The 16,503-nt window shown below is 44.2% G+C and overlaps 1 protein-coding gene across 7 annotated transcripts in view; it reads left to right on the top strand.

Annotated features, from left to right (window-relative positions):
• Positions 1 to 16,503, top strand: part of LOC139342310 (apoptosis-stimulating of p53 protein 1-like) — a 44,488-nt gene that overhangs the window by 25,660 nt on the left and 2,325 nt on the right. For 2 of the 7 annotated variants that reach the window (XM_070979358.1, XM_070979362.1), the window contains 19 exons: positions 1,704 to 1,799; positions 4,207 to 4,263; positions 4,568 to 4,688; positions 5,025 to 5,104; positions 5,192 to 5,359; positions 5,451 to 5,591; positions 5,690 to 5,885; positions 6,252 to 6,395; positions 10,415 to 10,482; positions 10,822 to 11,020; positions 11,177 to 11,404; positions 11,534 to 11,749; positions 11,923 to 12,073; positions 12,177 to 12,214; positions 12,349 to 12,716; positions 12,971 to 13,108; positions 14,682 to 14,815; positions 15,258 to 15,424; positions 15,571 to 15,770. In XM_070979358.1, coding sequence (XP_070835459.1) covers positions 1,704 to 1,799; positions 4,207 to 4,263; positions 4,568 to 4,688; positions 5,025 to 5,104; positions 5,192 to 5,359; positions 5,451 to 5,591; positions 5,690 to 5,885; positions 6,252 to 6,395; positions 10,415 to 10,482; positions 10,822 to 11,020; positions 11,177 to 11,404; positions 11,534 to 11,749; positions 11,923 to 12,073; positions 12,177 to 12,214; positions 12,349 to 12,716; positions 12,971 to 13,108; positions 14,682 to 14,815; positions 15,258 to 15,424; positions 15,571 to 15,770 — 2,910 coding nt within the window. The remainder of the gene's footprint in view (positions 1 to 1,703; positions 1,800 to 4,206; positions 4,264 to 4,567; positions 4,689 to 5,024; positions 5,105 to 5,191; positions 5,360 to 5,450; positions 5,592 to 5,689; positions 5,886 to 6,251; positions 6,396 to 10,414; positions 10,483 to 10,821; positions 11,021 to 11,176; positions 11,405 to 11,533; positions 11,750 to 11,922; positions 12,074 to 12,176; positions 12,215 to 12,348; positions 12,717 to 12,970; positions 13,109 to 14,681; positions 14,816 to 15,257; positions 15,425 to 15,570; positions 15,771 to 16,503) is intronic. The other 5 variants (XM_070979359.1, XM_070979360.1, XM_070979361.1 and 2 more) reach the window with 5 other exon arrangements.

The raw sequence follows: 16,503 nt of genomic DNA, 5'->3' as shown, positions 1-16,503 counted from the left end.
TCTGAATGAAGTCCCCCTGATGTCATTCAAGCCCTTTAACTTGAAGGCCTAGACCCCTTAAATCCCAAAGACTGCAGGCTTCTTTAAATATGTTCAGCTTCCATCTTCAGCTGATGTTTCAGAGCGATGTTCTCTGCAGACATCTTAAGTGCAAAATAAAATGTTGTGAGGGTACAGGAGGTCTTATTTCTGGGACATTATTTTCAGATGAAAACTTTTGTTACGTGATTTTCAATTGTAAATTTTCATTGCACCGCATACCAAATTCCAGTGCATTGGGGTGTTGGCAGTAGACTGTTACAGAGATCTCAAAACCTACACAAATAACAACTGGTTTTGTGTTTTTCTGTCAATCTGAGTGGAGTGGCCCCTAAATGCCCTTTCTTTCATCACAAACAGACACAACTGCTTCTTTAAAACCTATTAGTTCAGGGGTTCCTCAGGGTTTCATTTTAGGCCCCTTCCTGTTGTTACTTCAGCTGTATTGTATGTATTAACCACTGATAATCTCTCATAATTGCCCTCATCATTAGTCTCATAATAACTACAAATGGCACATACTTTTACTCCAGGTGGCATTCATTCGAGTATGATTTAATCTGAGTTAGAAACTACATCCAGGCATGTTTGGTCTGAAGGTCTGCAATGTAGTGAATTAACACATCATGGAGCTATACTGATAATGTACTGAGCCGTTCACATGTTTGCTGACAGTCAAAGATCTGCTTTGTAAGGCAAGACTTAATATTCTCCTGTTGTACTGCATTCTTTTCTGCATTCTAGCTTTATTTGATGCAGTGTGGAGCTGTGTTGTGTTGACTGTGTCAGCATGTTTTATGGTGGTGTAACTGTGTTGTGGCCCAAACGTGTTATCCATTGGATAATGTGGAAAACAGCCAGTGTCTGGAAAATTTGAACAAATGTGTTACTTTTTTCATTTTGTCTGGCTTCACTGCATCCTGAAATTCATCATTACAGACCAGGTGCAGTGTGTGTGTGTGTGTGTGTGTGTGTGTGTGTGTGTGTGTGTGTGTGTGTGTTTGTGTGGGTGGGTGTGTGTGTGTGTGTGTGTGTGTGTGTGTGTGTGTGTGTGTGTGTGTGTGTGTGTGTGTGTGTGTCCATGAATGAGCAAAAACAATAGCAGGATGTTGCAGGGTGGAAACCTTCCGCCGCTGTCTGCTAAAGGCATTTCTCTCCCCTCACCCCAGTCCACCCCCTTACACATTACAATCATAGAAATGTTTGTTCTGAAGAACATCCACAAACACAGCTACACAACAAGCTGCTCTGGTGTGTGGCCGCCTCAATAAAACCCTCCTTTGATAGTGAAATATGGGTCAAATGATCAGCGTGATTAGATTTTTCTCCCGGCTGATGTTGATGTCTGTCTCACAGCGCTGTAATGACCAGACCAGATAGGATTCCAGATATTTTCCCTGCACCAATGCTATAATTCTGTCACCCAGCCAAGGCCACCAGCTGCTAACCTAATAACATTTCTAGCACACTGAAGGTGCTCTATGACCTAAAATGTGAAGTGATATGTGTGTGCAGCTGTGCGCTCCAGCCTGGCATTTATCTCCTGTCACTGTTTGGGTTTTCATCTTGTCAGTAACAATGATTAGAGATACACAGGGGAAAACATGCTATGGACATACTGTATTAATATATTCATTTGTATGTGTTCTTGTGTGTCTTTGCAGGTTCCCCGTGTGGAGCTGACCCTCTCTGAGCTCCAGGAAATGGCGACAAGACAGCAGCAACAAATAGAGGCTCAGCAACAGATGTTGGTCGCCAAGGTAACTCAGGCATGCACGCACACACGCCGGGCTGCTGGATGGATTGCCTGTCAGTTAGTGTGAGGTTATCTACATTAGAGTCTGTCTGAAAAGGTCGACTTTGAGGCCCCAGGAGCGACGGCCTTGAAGGAATTTGAGTGTGTGTGTGCGTGTAAGGATCACGGCTCATACGTCTTCCTTGGAAACAGGACATGTGATCAAGGTCAGGGTTTAAGGACTGGCAGGAAAGAACAGCTCCGTCTTAGAGCCAATACCATTCACCTTTTGTGTGCGACAATACGGTGTATGTGTGTGTACGTGTGTGTGTGGGTGTGCGTGAGAAAGAGAGCGAGAGACACACACACAGATCATGGCCAGTCCCACATTAGGAAGTGACCATTGAGTTGACAGGAAATGAGGTCATCAGGGAGCCACAGCTGCTAAGAAGTTGGAGCAGAGCTGTACTCCAGGAAACCATAAAAAAAATCTGATTTTAAATGCCTCCATTCATTCGATGAAGCATCTACTCAGTCTGAAGTGCATAAAAATGCTTTCAGCAGGGAAAGAATTTCAACCACCAACTTTGACTTAGCCAGTTTGGGTTTTTAAAGGCCAACTGTGGCACTTGTGTTTTTATCTGGCAACTTTCTGCTGATATTCAGCATTTTGGAACGCAGACATTTCCCAGCTAAATGACAGCTACCAAGTACTTCCTTCCATTGTGTAACCTTTGAAGCATTTCCTTGTCTTGCAGTTTCCATCCTCTTAACATTAGTATATTGCAGCATGCATTACCAACTTCCAGGGACGAAAGAGTCCAAAGCACAGCTCCTGGCACCTACTACAAGCACTTTCACTCCTGCACTGTCCATGTAATGAAACAAGCCACTGTTATGTAATGTGTTATTAGCTTGTGTGTGTGAATGTCTGCGTGTTGCCAGTGAATGATGGGAGGCCTCTTGCCAACATTCCATTTCCGTCTTCCTCTGTGTGTGTGTGTGTGTGTGTGTGTGTGTGTGTGTGTGTGTGTGACAGACACACAGGTCAGCTGTACTACGTGCCAGCACGATACAGAGAGGTGTAAACTGCCTCAGTCAGCATCACACACCACAGACCTCTCTCTCTCTCTCTCTCTCTCTCTCTCTCTCTCTCTCTCTCTCTCTCTCTCTCGCTTTCTGTCTCTCTGTCTGTTTATTCCCTCTCAATGCCATTTGCCTTCTAATGTGTGTATGTGCAAAATACATGAAAATCAATAGCAAATATATGATTAACTATGATTAGATTTTTCAAATTTTACAAGACGTGGTGAAAGGGTGTCAGGGTGTTGCAAAGTCAGGAGAAATTTCATTTTCGGTGTTACATATATACATCAAGGTGCTAATAAAGGTTTGTGTTACAGCTCGGAGCTGTTCTGTCATCACTGTATTGCCCTAAATATCACTTCAGCAGTGTGTTACATTTTGCTTTTGAGGCATGAAAAGATTCAATATTTACTCTTCCCTCACCAGTTGTGCTAAAGACGCTGCACACCCACACGGGTGTTTTCATGCACTGGCTAATTAGACCTCTAGCCAGGTTGGAGGTGGGTGGATGGGGATGGCATGATGTCCCAAGGACATGGAGGAGCACAGGTGAATTTTGGGAACAATGACTGTTTTATCAAATGTTTCAGTGAGCACAATCCCAACCCTGAAACTGGCTCACCTAAATGGAATGCAGTTGTTTTCACTGTTATCAACTCCATCTGTGCTTTTCTTGCCATGAAGAAAAACACCTGTGTGGGTGGAGGATGGATGTGCAGGGGTGGTCATTATTTATCTTTTCTGATGGCAAAAAACACATCAAACAGAAGTGAACTGGTTGTGCAGCTCATCTTTCTTAAAGTGGTATAAACCAATAAAGCGTATTTGTATGAAATATCAGTTAACTGATGATCACCAGGAAGCAATGCCATTATCACAGACACAGCGTGTGTGTGCCCTGCAACTGCAGTGTTTCTACTGTCTTCCTTCTTTGACAGCAGCTTTGTCATCCAGTACAAAGAAATTCTAAATGTCAACTTGATGAATGAGAAGCTGTTGAAACACAATAAACTTCAGTGTGTGTTCAAGAGTCAGACAGCAAGCGGACAGCACTGGACTAAAAGCTGGAAACACCATATAGCACGTCAGAGGAAAAGTATATGGTACATTCCTGACTTTCATGCTGCCTTTAAAGCTGCTCCATCTATTATTTACAGAGGAAGTAAATGACTCCATAACTTCCATCAAATTTTGATCCAGCTATGGCTCAACTCTTATTAAAGCAAAGAAAGCGTCGTCACCTGTTCTCAGCTGAACTCAGCCCAAAGAGAGGTTCTGGGCTCATGTTTGTGCCAACTCAAAATGTATCTCAGGTTTTTAAGTGTTCCCATCTTCTTTTGTTGCAGGAGCAGAGACTGAGGTATCTCCACCAGGGAGGCAGATCGAACCAGGGTCAGACACAGGTGGGCTCCATATGTCTTCTGTCAGTCTTTGAAAGTGTTCTTGAAGTCAGTCATAACTCTTTTTGCAGGTTAATGCAGAAGTTAGCTCCACTAAGGTTTATTGGTTGACTGCCACTAAAGCATTTCTACGCTTTAATCAGCATTGTTCACTAGCTGCCTTCTGTTAAGTGAATGTTTATGAGTTGGCCTGTTTACTGAAGTTATGGAAACACAGTTATTTGTTTTTGCCGCATTAAAAGTGCACTACAAAATGAGCTGAAAATGCAAATGAATGTTTAGCTTTTCTTATTTTCTTGTTGTTCAGTCTGAAGCCGAGAAGCTGCAGCGGCTGAAGGAGCGAGTGGAGACACAGGAAGCCAAGCTGAAGAAGATCCGAGCCATGAGAGGACAAGTGGACTACAGTAAACTGATCAATGGAAACCTCTGTAAGCCTGAGCACATGAAGCCCACCACTGGGGATTATAAAAACTGCAGTTTAGGATTACATATTTATAGTATATTAGTGAGGAGTGACGTAGTCCTGCTGCTACTGCATGAGGGAAGCTTCTGCAAAATGTGGCTGAACATAGATGTCATGATCACTGTGTCTTTTCCAAAAGGAGTCAAAAGCGAATAAATAAAAAATGGCAATATGTAATATAGACCAAATATCTTTTTCTACGTTTGCTGTAGATGCAAACACGATCACAGCCATCTCAATATTCTGTCAATGTGTCAGTCTAATTTGTACTTCTCCACCCTCTCCTGGTTTGTGTGTGCAGCTGCAGAGATTGACCATGTCAGCAGCCTGTTTCAGGAGAAGCAGGCAGAGCTGCAGTCCGCTGTGGTCCGAGTCGACCAGGTAAGGTGGAGGGTCGAGGGATGTGTCACTGTGACGCTCAAAATCAACCAGGTGAGCTGCTAAGTTCTTTCTGTATGGTTTTACCAGCTGACCCAGCAGTTGGAGGATTTGAGGAGAGGACGGCTTCAGCTGCACTCTGTTGCACCAGCTCAGGGGACACCCACCGGGTCCCAGGGGGCCCCCACTGGCCAGAAAGGATCACCCCTGTCTGGTCCTGCAGCCCTGGAACTGAGGAAGCTCTACCAGGAGCTGCAGGTAAATGACACCATCAAATGAACACATTCAAGTTCTTTTGGACATGAACGGTTTTTACAGTGTGTAAGAGTTTTAACGCTGTGTGTTTCAGGCGCGTAACCGTCATAACCTGGAGCAGAGCAGCAAGCTTGCCCAGAACAAGGAGCTGCTGAACAAGAGGAACGCCCAGGTGACAGTGATGGATCAACGTATCGGAGACCTGAGAGAGCGACTGCATAAGAAGAGAGCAGAAGTACACAGCAGAACTCTCATCGTAGATGTCTTGTTGTTACGTACAGCAAGGATTCACTGTAAGTTTGATTCTATCTGTCCGTCTTTGCGTCCCTGCAGCTGAGTCGTATGAATGGAGCAGGCCTCTCCTCCCCTCAGACCTCTTCCCATCCAGGTGGTGGAGTTTCGGGTCGGGTTGCGGCTGTCTGCCCCTACATCCAGGTTCCAGCAGAGGGGAGACAGGAGGCGGGGTACCCCCTGCCAGCTGACCCACCACCCAAACCCACCCCACTCAGCCACATCCGCTCCCTCTCAGGTTGGTAGAGTTACCTTACTCGGATCAGTTTGTTTGCCGTCTTTTTCTTCAGAGTTTCTTCAGTCTTAAATCTATCTAACTTGCTGTCTATTTCCTTTTCCTGTCTGTTGGCTCCTTCCTCTCCTCTTCCCTTATTTGTTGTTGTTGTTATCTTACATGTGATGTGTTACTGTTATTGGTGGTTTTGTGATTACTGTTTTGTCACATGTTGATGTTGTGGTGGTGGTGGTTGCTGTTGTGACTGTTCCTCTTACTGTTTTTGACACCATTGTGATGTCATCATGATGATGTTGGTGTTGATGTTGTTTCGCTGGTTGTCTGGTTGGTGTCTTGTTACTGTCTTTCGTGGCGGGCGTGGGCATGCAGAGGAGGACAGGAGTGGCATCAGGAAGCCTCCCAGCCAATGGAAAGTGTCAGATTTAGACATCGTCCTGTCAGAGCCCACTGAGACGTGGGAGGGACCTCAGTCCCCTCAGGGGGGCGACAGTAACAACAGTGAGTCTCTTGAAGGTGCAAGAGAAACTTCCTCACCATTACCTCCATTAGTGATAGATTAGCAACACTTGCTTCCTCACACCTACCTTAAAGTGTAGTGGGCCTATTAAGTATTTCATCCAGCCTTAATTACAACGCAGACATTTTCTTAGTTTGAGCACTGGGCTGGAAAATCAAAGGGTGCACTCAAACCAAGAATGCTGTGGAGCTGAAACTCTGCAGAACAGATGGCCTGGAGAACATAATCGAATCAACTACAGAAAATGACCTCAAATTGTAAAGGTTGTATGTATAAAGACACAGACACGACATCTGATAGCCAGCAGCTGCTCAGTGTTAGGAAGCCCAGCATAAGAAAATAAACTGAGGGCAAACCACATACTGGACTGAGACTCGTATTCTATTATTCCTTCGCATATTTCCACCTGGCGTGAGAAGGTCAGCTCCAATGAAAAAAGCTCCAAAGTTATAATGTGCGTTGTTAATAAGTAAATATTTAATTTGACGCTAGTGTGTACTAAACATAGAAATAAGACAGAGATAGAAAGAGAAAAAGACATAAGGAAACATAATTTTATGTGATTGAGACCAAAGACAAACTGAATCAAAGGTGCGTTACGGTCAGAGACGCCCCACACGCAGTTTAATATTCCATTGACTTAAAGGAATAATTTCGGGAAATTTGCTTTCTTTCCAAGAGTTAGATAACAAGGTCAACACCACTCACACCACCACCACCACTGTACAATAAATATGAAGCTACAGCCAGCAACCTGTTAGCTTAGCTTAGCACCAAGAATGGAAACAGAGGACAATAGACAATGTGACTCTGTGTATTGGAACCAAAAATACGCCACCAGTTGTGTTTTTATGTCTTGTGGTACTTTATTTTGGATCAGCACAGTGACTTCCTGGAATCCTGTCATGCACTTGAGGTTTTAAATTCAATTTGAATTAGTGAGTTTTAGAGGTTTGTTTCCTTTGCACAGAGCCAAGCTAACTGCTTCCCCTTGTTTCATGGGAAACATGAGAGTGGCAACAATCATGGCGCATGATTGAATCTGGTTAATAATCACACTAGCTTAACTTATTTAACATCAGCCTTGTGAACACAACATAACCTTGTGTCATTAAGCACTGACCATGTTGTATCGGGCCACTCTCATGCTGCAGTGTGCCCGTCAGATGCTTGTTTTGCTTATAGTAATATATCAGTACACGCAGGCTGGAGGGAGCAAAAGATTTTTAACTCCTTTTGTTGAACTACTGGGTATAACTGAAGTGGCACGAACCAGCACTGAAACAAATCCCATTGTGCTCTTGAATGGCAAAGCAAATGCCACCGCTCTATTTATTGTCCCAGCTTATGTAACGTGGAAAACACTCGTAAATCATGTCAACAGTCCACTGGGCAGACAGGCACAACAGATGAATGAAAGGAAGTCTGAGATACGCTAACTTGTAGCCATATACAGTCTGAACAGTGTGTGTGCGCATTTGTGTGTGTCAGATAACAAGAGATTTTAGGGAAGGGGCTCGTGGGGTCATGACAGCTGTTGTTGCTGTCAACAAAGAGATTAAGGCTCTGTAAAAAATGTTAAGACTGAATATCTATTATAGTGTATGAATGGTAACACAGCATAAGTATAGCAGTCTCCAGCAACAACAATCACAGCAAGGAACTACAAGGGAATCGTTTCTTTATTCATGGAGAATCCTTAAGGTTGAATTAAACTTATGTAGTGATTAATCATTCGATATCTGTTGATTTTCATGTCTGCACACTACATGTTTATCTGTGCCCAGCGGCTGATTAGCTTATTTTAGCGTAGCATAAAAACAGGAAACAGCTTGCCTGGCTCTGTTCTTTAAAGCTCACTCATTTAGCATGTCGCATCTTGTTTGTTCAAGTGTAAAAACAGCAGTTTGACGTTTTACAGGGGTTATGTATGGATTGTTTCCAGGTTCAGCAGCTTCCTGGAGTCTTGTCTAGTTAATTAATGAGCTTTAGAAGTGCTGATAGGAGCATTTTGTTACCTTCAGACAGAGGCGGGGTTGCTCTGTCCACCTCCTCACAGTCTTAATGCTAAGCTAAGATAACCAGCTGCTGGCAGTAGTCTTATATTTAGAGGACAGATGTGAGGGCGATATTGTTTTTAACTCTGGTCCAGGAAGCGAATCAGCATATTTCCCAAAATTCCTTTTCCTGATCAGGTTTCACAGCGTTGCTGAGAGCTTCACAGTGCTTCAGATGAAATTACATTCCAGAGGCTGTCAAATACATTGAATCTTGTCATGGTGATGATAGGTTTCTTAACCTGAACCACCCTTTGTCCTTTGCATCAGAGCGTGCTGTGATGGTGCCGGTGCTGTAAACTCAGCTGTCTTTTCTCTACAACACTGAGTGACTTCTTCTAATCTGGGCTCTCAGGCAGGTGGCCAAGTTTCCACCTCGCACAGAGCGAGCTGACTGTTTGTTTCCTGTCGCGATGGTTTTCCTCCTGAGGTCAGCAGGTTACAGCGGCAGTCAGCGGCAGCACGGCACAGCTTACTGACTGCAGGACTCCCTGGCTCAATAGTTAATCAGTATTAGAGTGGAGTGTGCCAAAACTGTGACGTGGCTGTACCACCGACAGCTAGGCCAAATGGTTAGGTAACAGCTTAAAATGATACTTTGTTAATGGATGCTGAATTGTAGCCAACTGTGACATGTAGTGGAATTTTAATGTCCCGCAATGGACTTTTTCAATCATTTTCAGCCAGGCTTTTTTTAAGGATGACAGTCTGTGCAGCAGTCAGTCTGCTTGGAAATATCTTTTGTTATAACTCTGGTGATTCACTGACTTTTCTTGAACCATCATCGGCTCAAAGTTTTCATTTGTCCCACTAAACATTTCCATCACCAGCACCATAGTGCAGCATGTTGTCCCCCATCCTTTCAGCTAGTCTTTATTGCATATGGAAGTAAAGTGAGGTTAACCTTCTGTTAAAGCGTATAGCATTAATCTTGGCCACTGACCTCCAGGATTGTCACGAGTTAATAGGCAACAGTGGATCAAGATTTAGTGACTGACCAGTGCTGTGACCTTAGTGCTGCATTGAAGTGTGCCAGTTAGTTATGTAACATGTCCTCTGTGGAGATGGAGGCTGCGTTAAACTGCTACTTTTCATAACTAGCAGGCTTCTTTTTCTAAGATCTTAGCATTTTAGCTGAAGTCAACCTTTCAAGCCAACAGCTTTGATTAATTATTGCGGTAAAAATAGCAGAGCAGCACCCAAAAGTCAGTTTTATGACTGCAATTGTCAGTTGCTATGAATGCTTCTTTTATTACCTGATACAGATGTTACCATGATGACAACTACGCCACCCATACATTTTGGTCTCATTGCTGTACAGCTTACAGGATGCTCGGCACATGTCTACAGTGGAGAGTACACTGCAGACACTCATCTGAACATGCGGAGTGCTTATAAAGCAATTCAGTGCTTGTCTTGTTGCATTACCGCATTTGCTGCGTTGAGGCGAAACCATTCAAGTCCACACTTGTCAGGTCAAATTAAGAAGAAAATGGACAACTTGGAGTCTGTTCCAAATGGTGCATAATTGTTATGTTGTACTAAGTAATGGGTTCATATCAGAGCAAAGGTCGTCATGTGTGCAGTCTGACCTGCACTGTTTGTATGTTGTTCTTGGAGTAAAGTGGATAATTATGTATTTTTATTTGAGTCATTTGTTTTGCCTTGTTAGATGATGTCAGTGGAGCGACATGCTGTAATTGACAACTAGTGGAAAACATCTGGAGGACTATTTAGAATCTGATCTCCTCTCAGTATAACATACACCTTCATACCAATGCCTCCTGCTCTCTAACCTTCCACCCTCTTTAACCGTTTTTAACATGGTGACTTTTTACTCATTGTCCTTCCTTCATGTGTCTGTATTTGTGTCTTCCTCTCCTTTACTGCTTTTCTCGTTGTAACCTTTGTCCCTTTCTCAACACCACCCCACCCCCACCTCCCTTCTCTGCGTTTAGCTAATGAAGCGTCATGGCCTAGCATCAGTAAGAGTGTGTCAGATTGGAAGACCAACAGTCCAGAACAGGTACTGTACTGCTTCTACACTCAACATAGAGAGATAACAGTGAAAGCTATCATTACAATAGAAATTCTGGAATAGTTTATTTCTACTAAATGAATATATATATATATATATTCTTCATTTTGCTAAGGGCCTCCTCGCCTTTTTTTAGGGGACACTGGGTCCCTCTTTGAACACCAGTGCAGTAAATGCCTGTGTGAACTTTTCAACTCAAATGTCTCAGGAAACAAATCTCCTTCTTGAACCGCCATGCAGGTTTTCACAGAACATGCCATCAGGCTTTAGAAAAACCTTTTCAAATTCTCTCTGTCTCTTCATTTCACTGCCTCTCCCTCCCTCCAGCGCCCCTCTGGTTATGGTACCTACCCCAGTGCCACTCACCAGGCGGCAGGGCATCACTGTGCCACCAGCTCCCTGCCCCGCTCTGCCCCTGGTACACTGGGCTGGCCCCGATCCAGTGCCACCTCATCCTCCTCTTCATCATCTTCCTCTTCACAACAAATACAGCAACGTATCTCTGTCCCTCCGAATGCGAGCCAAGGTAATTTAAAGAGGAACCTAACACTCGGCTGAAAAGCTCTGTTTTGCTGCCCACTGTGGTTGAGTTTTAGGGAAACTGAGTGATGACCTCTGCAGATGTAGGTGTAGCAGTTGGACATAAAGTGTATCATTTTCCCTGCTCTGTCTCTACTGTCAGGCTCTGCTTCGACTTCCCAACCGTCTCCCTTGTCTCCACAAACAGAGCGAACAGACCCCCCTCCAGCGGTGGCAGTTCGCCCCTACGTCCCGGACCACCCCTCCAGGCCCCAGTCTCCCAGGAAGGGCCCCGCCACCATGAACAGCAGCTCCATCTACAGCATGTACCTCCAGCACCCTCAGGCCAAAAACTATGGATCCCTCAGCAACAGGACGACTGTCAAAGCAGGTAATTAAACAGCACATTAAACAGATTGTGCCACACATACAGACTGTAGTGTATGTTTAATGTTGTTACAGTGTCCACACTGAAAAATCCATCTAAGCACTGTCTGTCCCATTTCATTTCTCTCCATAGTCTATGGTAAACCCATCCTCCCCACCTCCTCCACCTCTCCATCCCCTGTCCCTTTTCTCCAAGGAGGAGGAGGAGGAGGAGTAAGAGCAGGAGAGGATGTTACAGATAAAGAAGGAGGGAAAGGAGGAGGTGAGAGCAGTGAAGGACAAATCCTGCCTCCACCCAGCGTGGACAACATCCCTCGTCCTCTTAGTCCCACTAAGCTCACCCCAGTTGGTACGTACTCAGTGAGCCTTCATGAATCTTCTCATTTGAGTTCCACGTCTCCTGCGCCAATTAAGTGAAAGTTTGGGATCTTGGGAGCAGGAGCAATTGATAAGAATATTTCAATGAACACAGAAGAAGTGTGTAGTTGTAAACATTACAAAATCCTGCTCTGCCCTCCACAGCCCACTCCCAGTTACGTTACCAGAGCGACGCTGACCTGGAGGTTCTCCGCCGCCGCCTCAGCAATGCCCCACGACCCCTGAAGAAACGGAGCTCAATCACTGAGCCTGAGGGCCCACAGGGGCCGAACATCCAAAAACTACTGTATCAGAGGTCTGTGCTACTGTGAACTGTACCCCATAAAAACAACAGCTGAAGAGTGATGAATCCAGGTTGCAGTGGCTTGATTAAAACTGATTTCTGTTGTGGTATGCAGGTTCAACACGTTGGCAGGAGGCATGGAAGGAGGCTCAGGTGAGACACTGTGATGTGATGATAGGGCCTCACCTCATGACACTTGAAGAAGCATCCCTTGGTCTTTATGGTATTTCCTCTTGAAGTTAAGGGTCTGATGATGCTTATATCAACTGTTTCACTCTTCATTACAGGCACTACCTTCTACCAGCCTGACTGCATTTTGGGCGACATGGACAACATCCATTCAGCCAATGGGAACGTAGAACCTGGTGACAAGCACGTCAGTATGGCAACTGTGGAGGGTGAAGTTCAAAACCTGAACTCGGGCTCCCGCCGCTTGTCCCCTCCTTCCGTCACCATAGAAACATCCAAAGAGACGACAGTAAAAGTAGAAACTACCAATAGCGTGTCTCCATCAGCCCAGCCCAGCCCAGCCCCTGCACCTGATAGGCCAGAGGACCAGAACAATAACAACCAGAGAGGATCTAGTCCCACACATAACTCTGTAGGCCATGCCTCGCCTTCTCCATCACCTCCTGCCCCACCTTCACTGCCTAAGGTAGGTAGTGGATTATAATTACACCTGATATGGGGCATGCACATTAAAACTAGGGCATTGATGTGATGCACATTTGCATTGCATCGCATTTTCTCAGCAAGTATTCTGCTCTCTTGTGTCTCCCTTTGAAATATGGTACTGCTCACCAAATTGCTGCCTACGAGAGCTAATGGGCCATATCAAGCAGTAAGTACTTACCTCACAATTATTTTGCACTGTCAACACTTTTGTGTTTCTCTCCCTGTGTGCTGCAGGTGAAGCGAACCAACTTGAAGAAGCCGTCATCAGAGCGAACAGGCCATGGCCTGAGAGTCAAGTTTAACCCTCTAGCCCTGCTGCTGGACGCATCGTTAGAGGGAGAGTTTGATCTGGTGCAGAGGATTATATATGAGGTAACACAAGATTATCATGATATTATATTGTTCTCATATTTCAAAATTGTAATGCTTATTAACTGTCTGCAGATTGAAAATCAAATCACATTTGTTTTCATAGCTCAAGATTACAGTGAGTCAAAGGGCTTTACAACCCTACATTATTAATAGTTTCAAACCCATCTTACTCTTTGCAAGAAAACAAGGACAACTGAACTACTGGAAAATGGCAAACATGTACAGAAACATATTCAATAATAATCAGTAATAATACCAAATGGAAAAATGGGTTTAGCATGTTGGAAATGGAAGTTAAGTCCATTATACCATAAGAAAAGTCAGAAAGTATAGGTCTAGTGTCAGTTTTTCACATCAAGTCAGGTTCAAGGGGCAAAATAGATAGTGTAGGGGATAAGGGAAAGAGTCATATAATGGGACAAGTCAGAAAATGAGGTCAGGGTTGGCAGGTGTAGAATAGGGTAGCTTGTTGGGAGTGGGAGCACTGAGTGGATCATTAGGTTTGATGGAAATGTAGAGGTAGAAATTTATGCTGAAGCTGCAAATTAGGTCACAGAACAATAGCATATACATAGTGAAAGCTAGTGGACCGAGTACCAGAGCTTGAGCGACACCATTGCCTTACTGTGTGGAAAAGATAATTGTTACTTGTGTCTTAATCTGGATGTTAGGGCATTTTCAGTGCTGTGGTTTGGTCTAAACCCTGATCAGACCAGAATCTAAAAGATGATGCAGCTATGGGGGATTGATTTGAGGCCACAGAATGTTCCAAGAATGGAGTGAAGTGAGTGTAATCTTACACTGAGTAGGGCTGAATATCATCAGACGCCATTCTCACACTTCCAATGTCGATTTGCTCATAAAATCTTGTGCTTTTGATACCTTTCAGTGTTGAATAAAAAAAAATGCTTCACCTTATGCAATCGCAGAATATTTGTACAGGCCAACATTTACTGTACACCCACACACAGATTGCCTCAGCAGATCCTCCAATAACTGGAAGATTTTGAGGCTTTTCAGTACATTCATGACAATACTTACTAAGTAAAATGTCTTTGATCCTCAGCAGCTCTGTCAGGAGAGTGGTGGTCTCAGTTGTCAGATGTGGAAAGTTATTGCTGAGCTCTCACTCTCTGTATCACAGTGGTTTACAGCAGCACAGAGCTACTGAGAACAAAGCCTTCAATCTTTAAAAGCAACCCTCATCTATCCCTGACATCTTTGACTTGGAGGCTGGACAAAAGTGCTTACAGACTGTCCAAACTGCGAACTGTAGCTCATACTTTCAAGGAAACTTTCAGATGCTTCACGTCCAAAACAAGCTCAGTTTGACGTTGTCATACCCCGAGGCAGAAAGACTTCCAATCTGTTCAAAAAAGGTTGCACTATCCTGAGTTTTGCAGTGAATTCAGGCACTTGGCTCTTCTACAGTATGATGCTCTCCGCCGGGGTTTGAGTTCAGAGTCTCCGAAGCCTCATGCATTGTGGATATTATTGAGATTTTTTTCATTGTTGCTATGTAAAGCCAGTCTAATACCCCTATGTGTGTTTTCTCATTATCTCTGTATTTAAGGTGGAAAATCCCAGCATGCCTAATGATGAAGGCATAACTCCTCTACACAATGCTGTCTGCGCTGGCCATCACCATATTGTTAAGTTCCTGCTGGACTTTGGAGTTAATGTAAACGCAGCTGACAGTGACGGATGGTCAGTACCTTCAATGAGGCGTTCAGCCATGTAATAATCCAGAGTAATAACAAGACACTGGCTGCTGAAGGACTAGAGGGTGTTGGGGAAATGAACGCACTCTGTGGCAGTGATACTGCAGCTCAGCTCAGAGGCAACAATGACAGAGATAATTGCATTTCTAAATTCAGTTTTGACTCAGCTGCCTTAGCAGTATTGAAAGAGGAGATTACCAAGTCTAATGAGGATCTGTATTCAGAAGTTACATGATTTAATTTATTCATGTTTAGTTAATGCCGGCCTGGTTTGTGATTACATTAATTGTGTTTAGCCGGCTAGATTTTTGATACATGTGCATTAGTGGAACAGCTTTGTCCTTTCTTTACCAGAGGTGACTGAACCTTGTATAGCAGAGGAATGCTTGAGTCTGCCTAAAGCCAGGTGTTACTGCTGTCCCCCTCAGGACTCCTCTGCACTGTGCAGCTTCATGTAACAGCGTCCACCTCTGTAAGATGCTGGTGGAGTCGGGGGCCGCCATCTTCGCCACAACAATTAGTGATGTCGAAACAGCAGCAGACAAATGTGAAGAGATGGAGGAGGGCTACACGCAGTGCTCCCAGTTCCTCTACGGTAGGTAGATACAGACAGACAGACAGACAGGTGGTGAGTCAACAGGTCGTCTCCAGTCCACACAGGAAGAGAAATTGAATCTAAGTTCTGGAAGAAAATGCTGAATTAAAGTTGTTTTGACACTGAAAGCTCTTTGTGTGTCCCAGGTGTACAAGAAAAGTTGGGCGTGATGAACAAAGGCTTGGTCTACGCTCTGTGGGACTACACGGCCCAGCAGGCCGATGAGCTGTCCTTCAGCGAGGGTGATGCCCTCACTGTGCTGCGTCGGCGCGACGACACAGAGACAGAGTGGTGGTGGGCACGACTCAACGACCGCGAGGGATACATACCCCGAAACCTGCTGGGGGTGAGAGAATATAAGACATTACAGCATGACAACTATCGAAATACATCACTCTGATCCACCAGGCCAAACAACGGCGGCGACGGCTGTCAGTCGCTGGGGCTACTTCTGTCAAGCGTCCTGTTCTAGCACAGCTCATGAGTATTTTAGAATGACAGCAGCTGTAACATGCTAATTAAGCTAACATTATCGCCATGAGCCAGCTGACTTTTGAATATTTCCAGCTGATTTGTTTTAAAATCAGAATCTTGTAAAAGACTGATAAGTATGCACCACCAGCACTCACGCCAGTTAATGATCCATGCATTTATGAATATGGAAATAAAGACACAGTATTGTTTTGTATTGCAGTGTAGGGCTTGTAAGCCCCAGTAGCATTATTATTATTTTGAAGCCAAAGCTAAGAAACTAGTTGCTAACCTCACATGAACCTAAATTCTTGAAGGGATTTTATCCAGATAAATCAATCTATTTAGAGACATAGTGTGTAATCTCTGCTGTTGGAGTCTCTCAATCAAATCAGTAACACATTAGAGGAATAATCAGTTAGTAGCAGCTCCAACCTGCACAACTCTCTAAGATTAGTGATTGTAGATAATGGATGGCTGGAAAGGAGAAGAATAATATTACTGGCTATAACAGAGCGTGACAGAACAATGCAGTATTGGACAGGGCTGGTGCTTCTGTGCACAGTCATTTAAGCCTCAGGGAGTACAGCATGTTCACACTCCATAAC

Source organism: Chaetodon trifascialis, chromosome 14, assembly GCF_039877785.1.
Source record: "Chaetodon trifascialis isolate fChaTrf1 chromosome 14, fChaTrf1.hap1, whole genome shotgun sequence".
Classification (NCBI taxonomy): domain Eukaryota; kingdom Metazoa; phylum Chordata; class Actinopteri; order Chaetodontiformes; family Chaetodontidae; genus Chaetodon; species Chaetodon trifascialis.
This window is presented reverse-complemented; position numbering and strand designations above follow the sequence as displayed.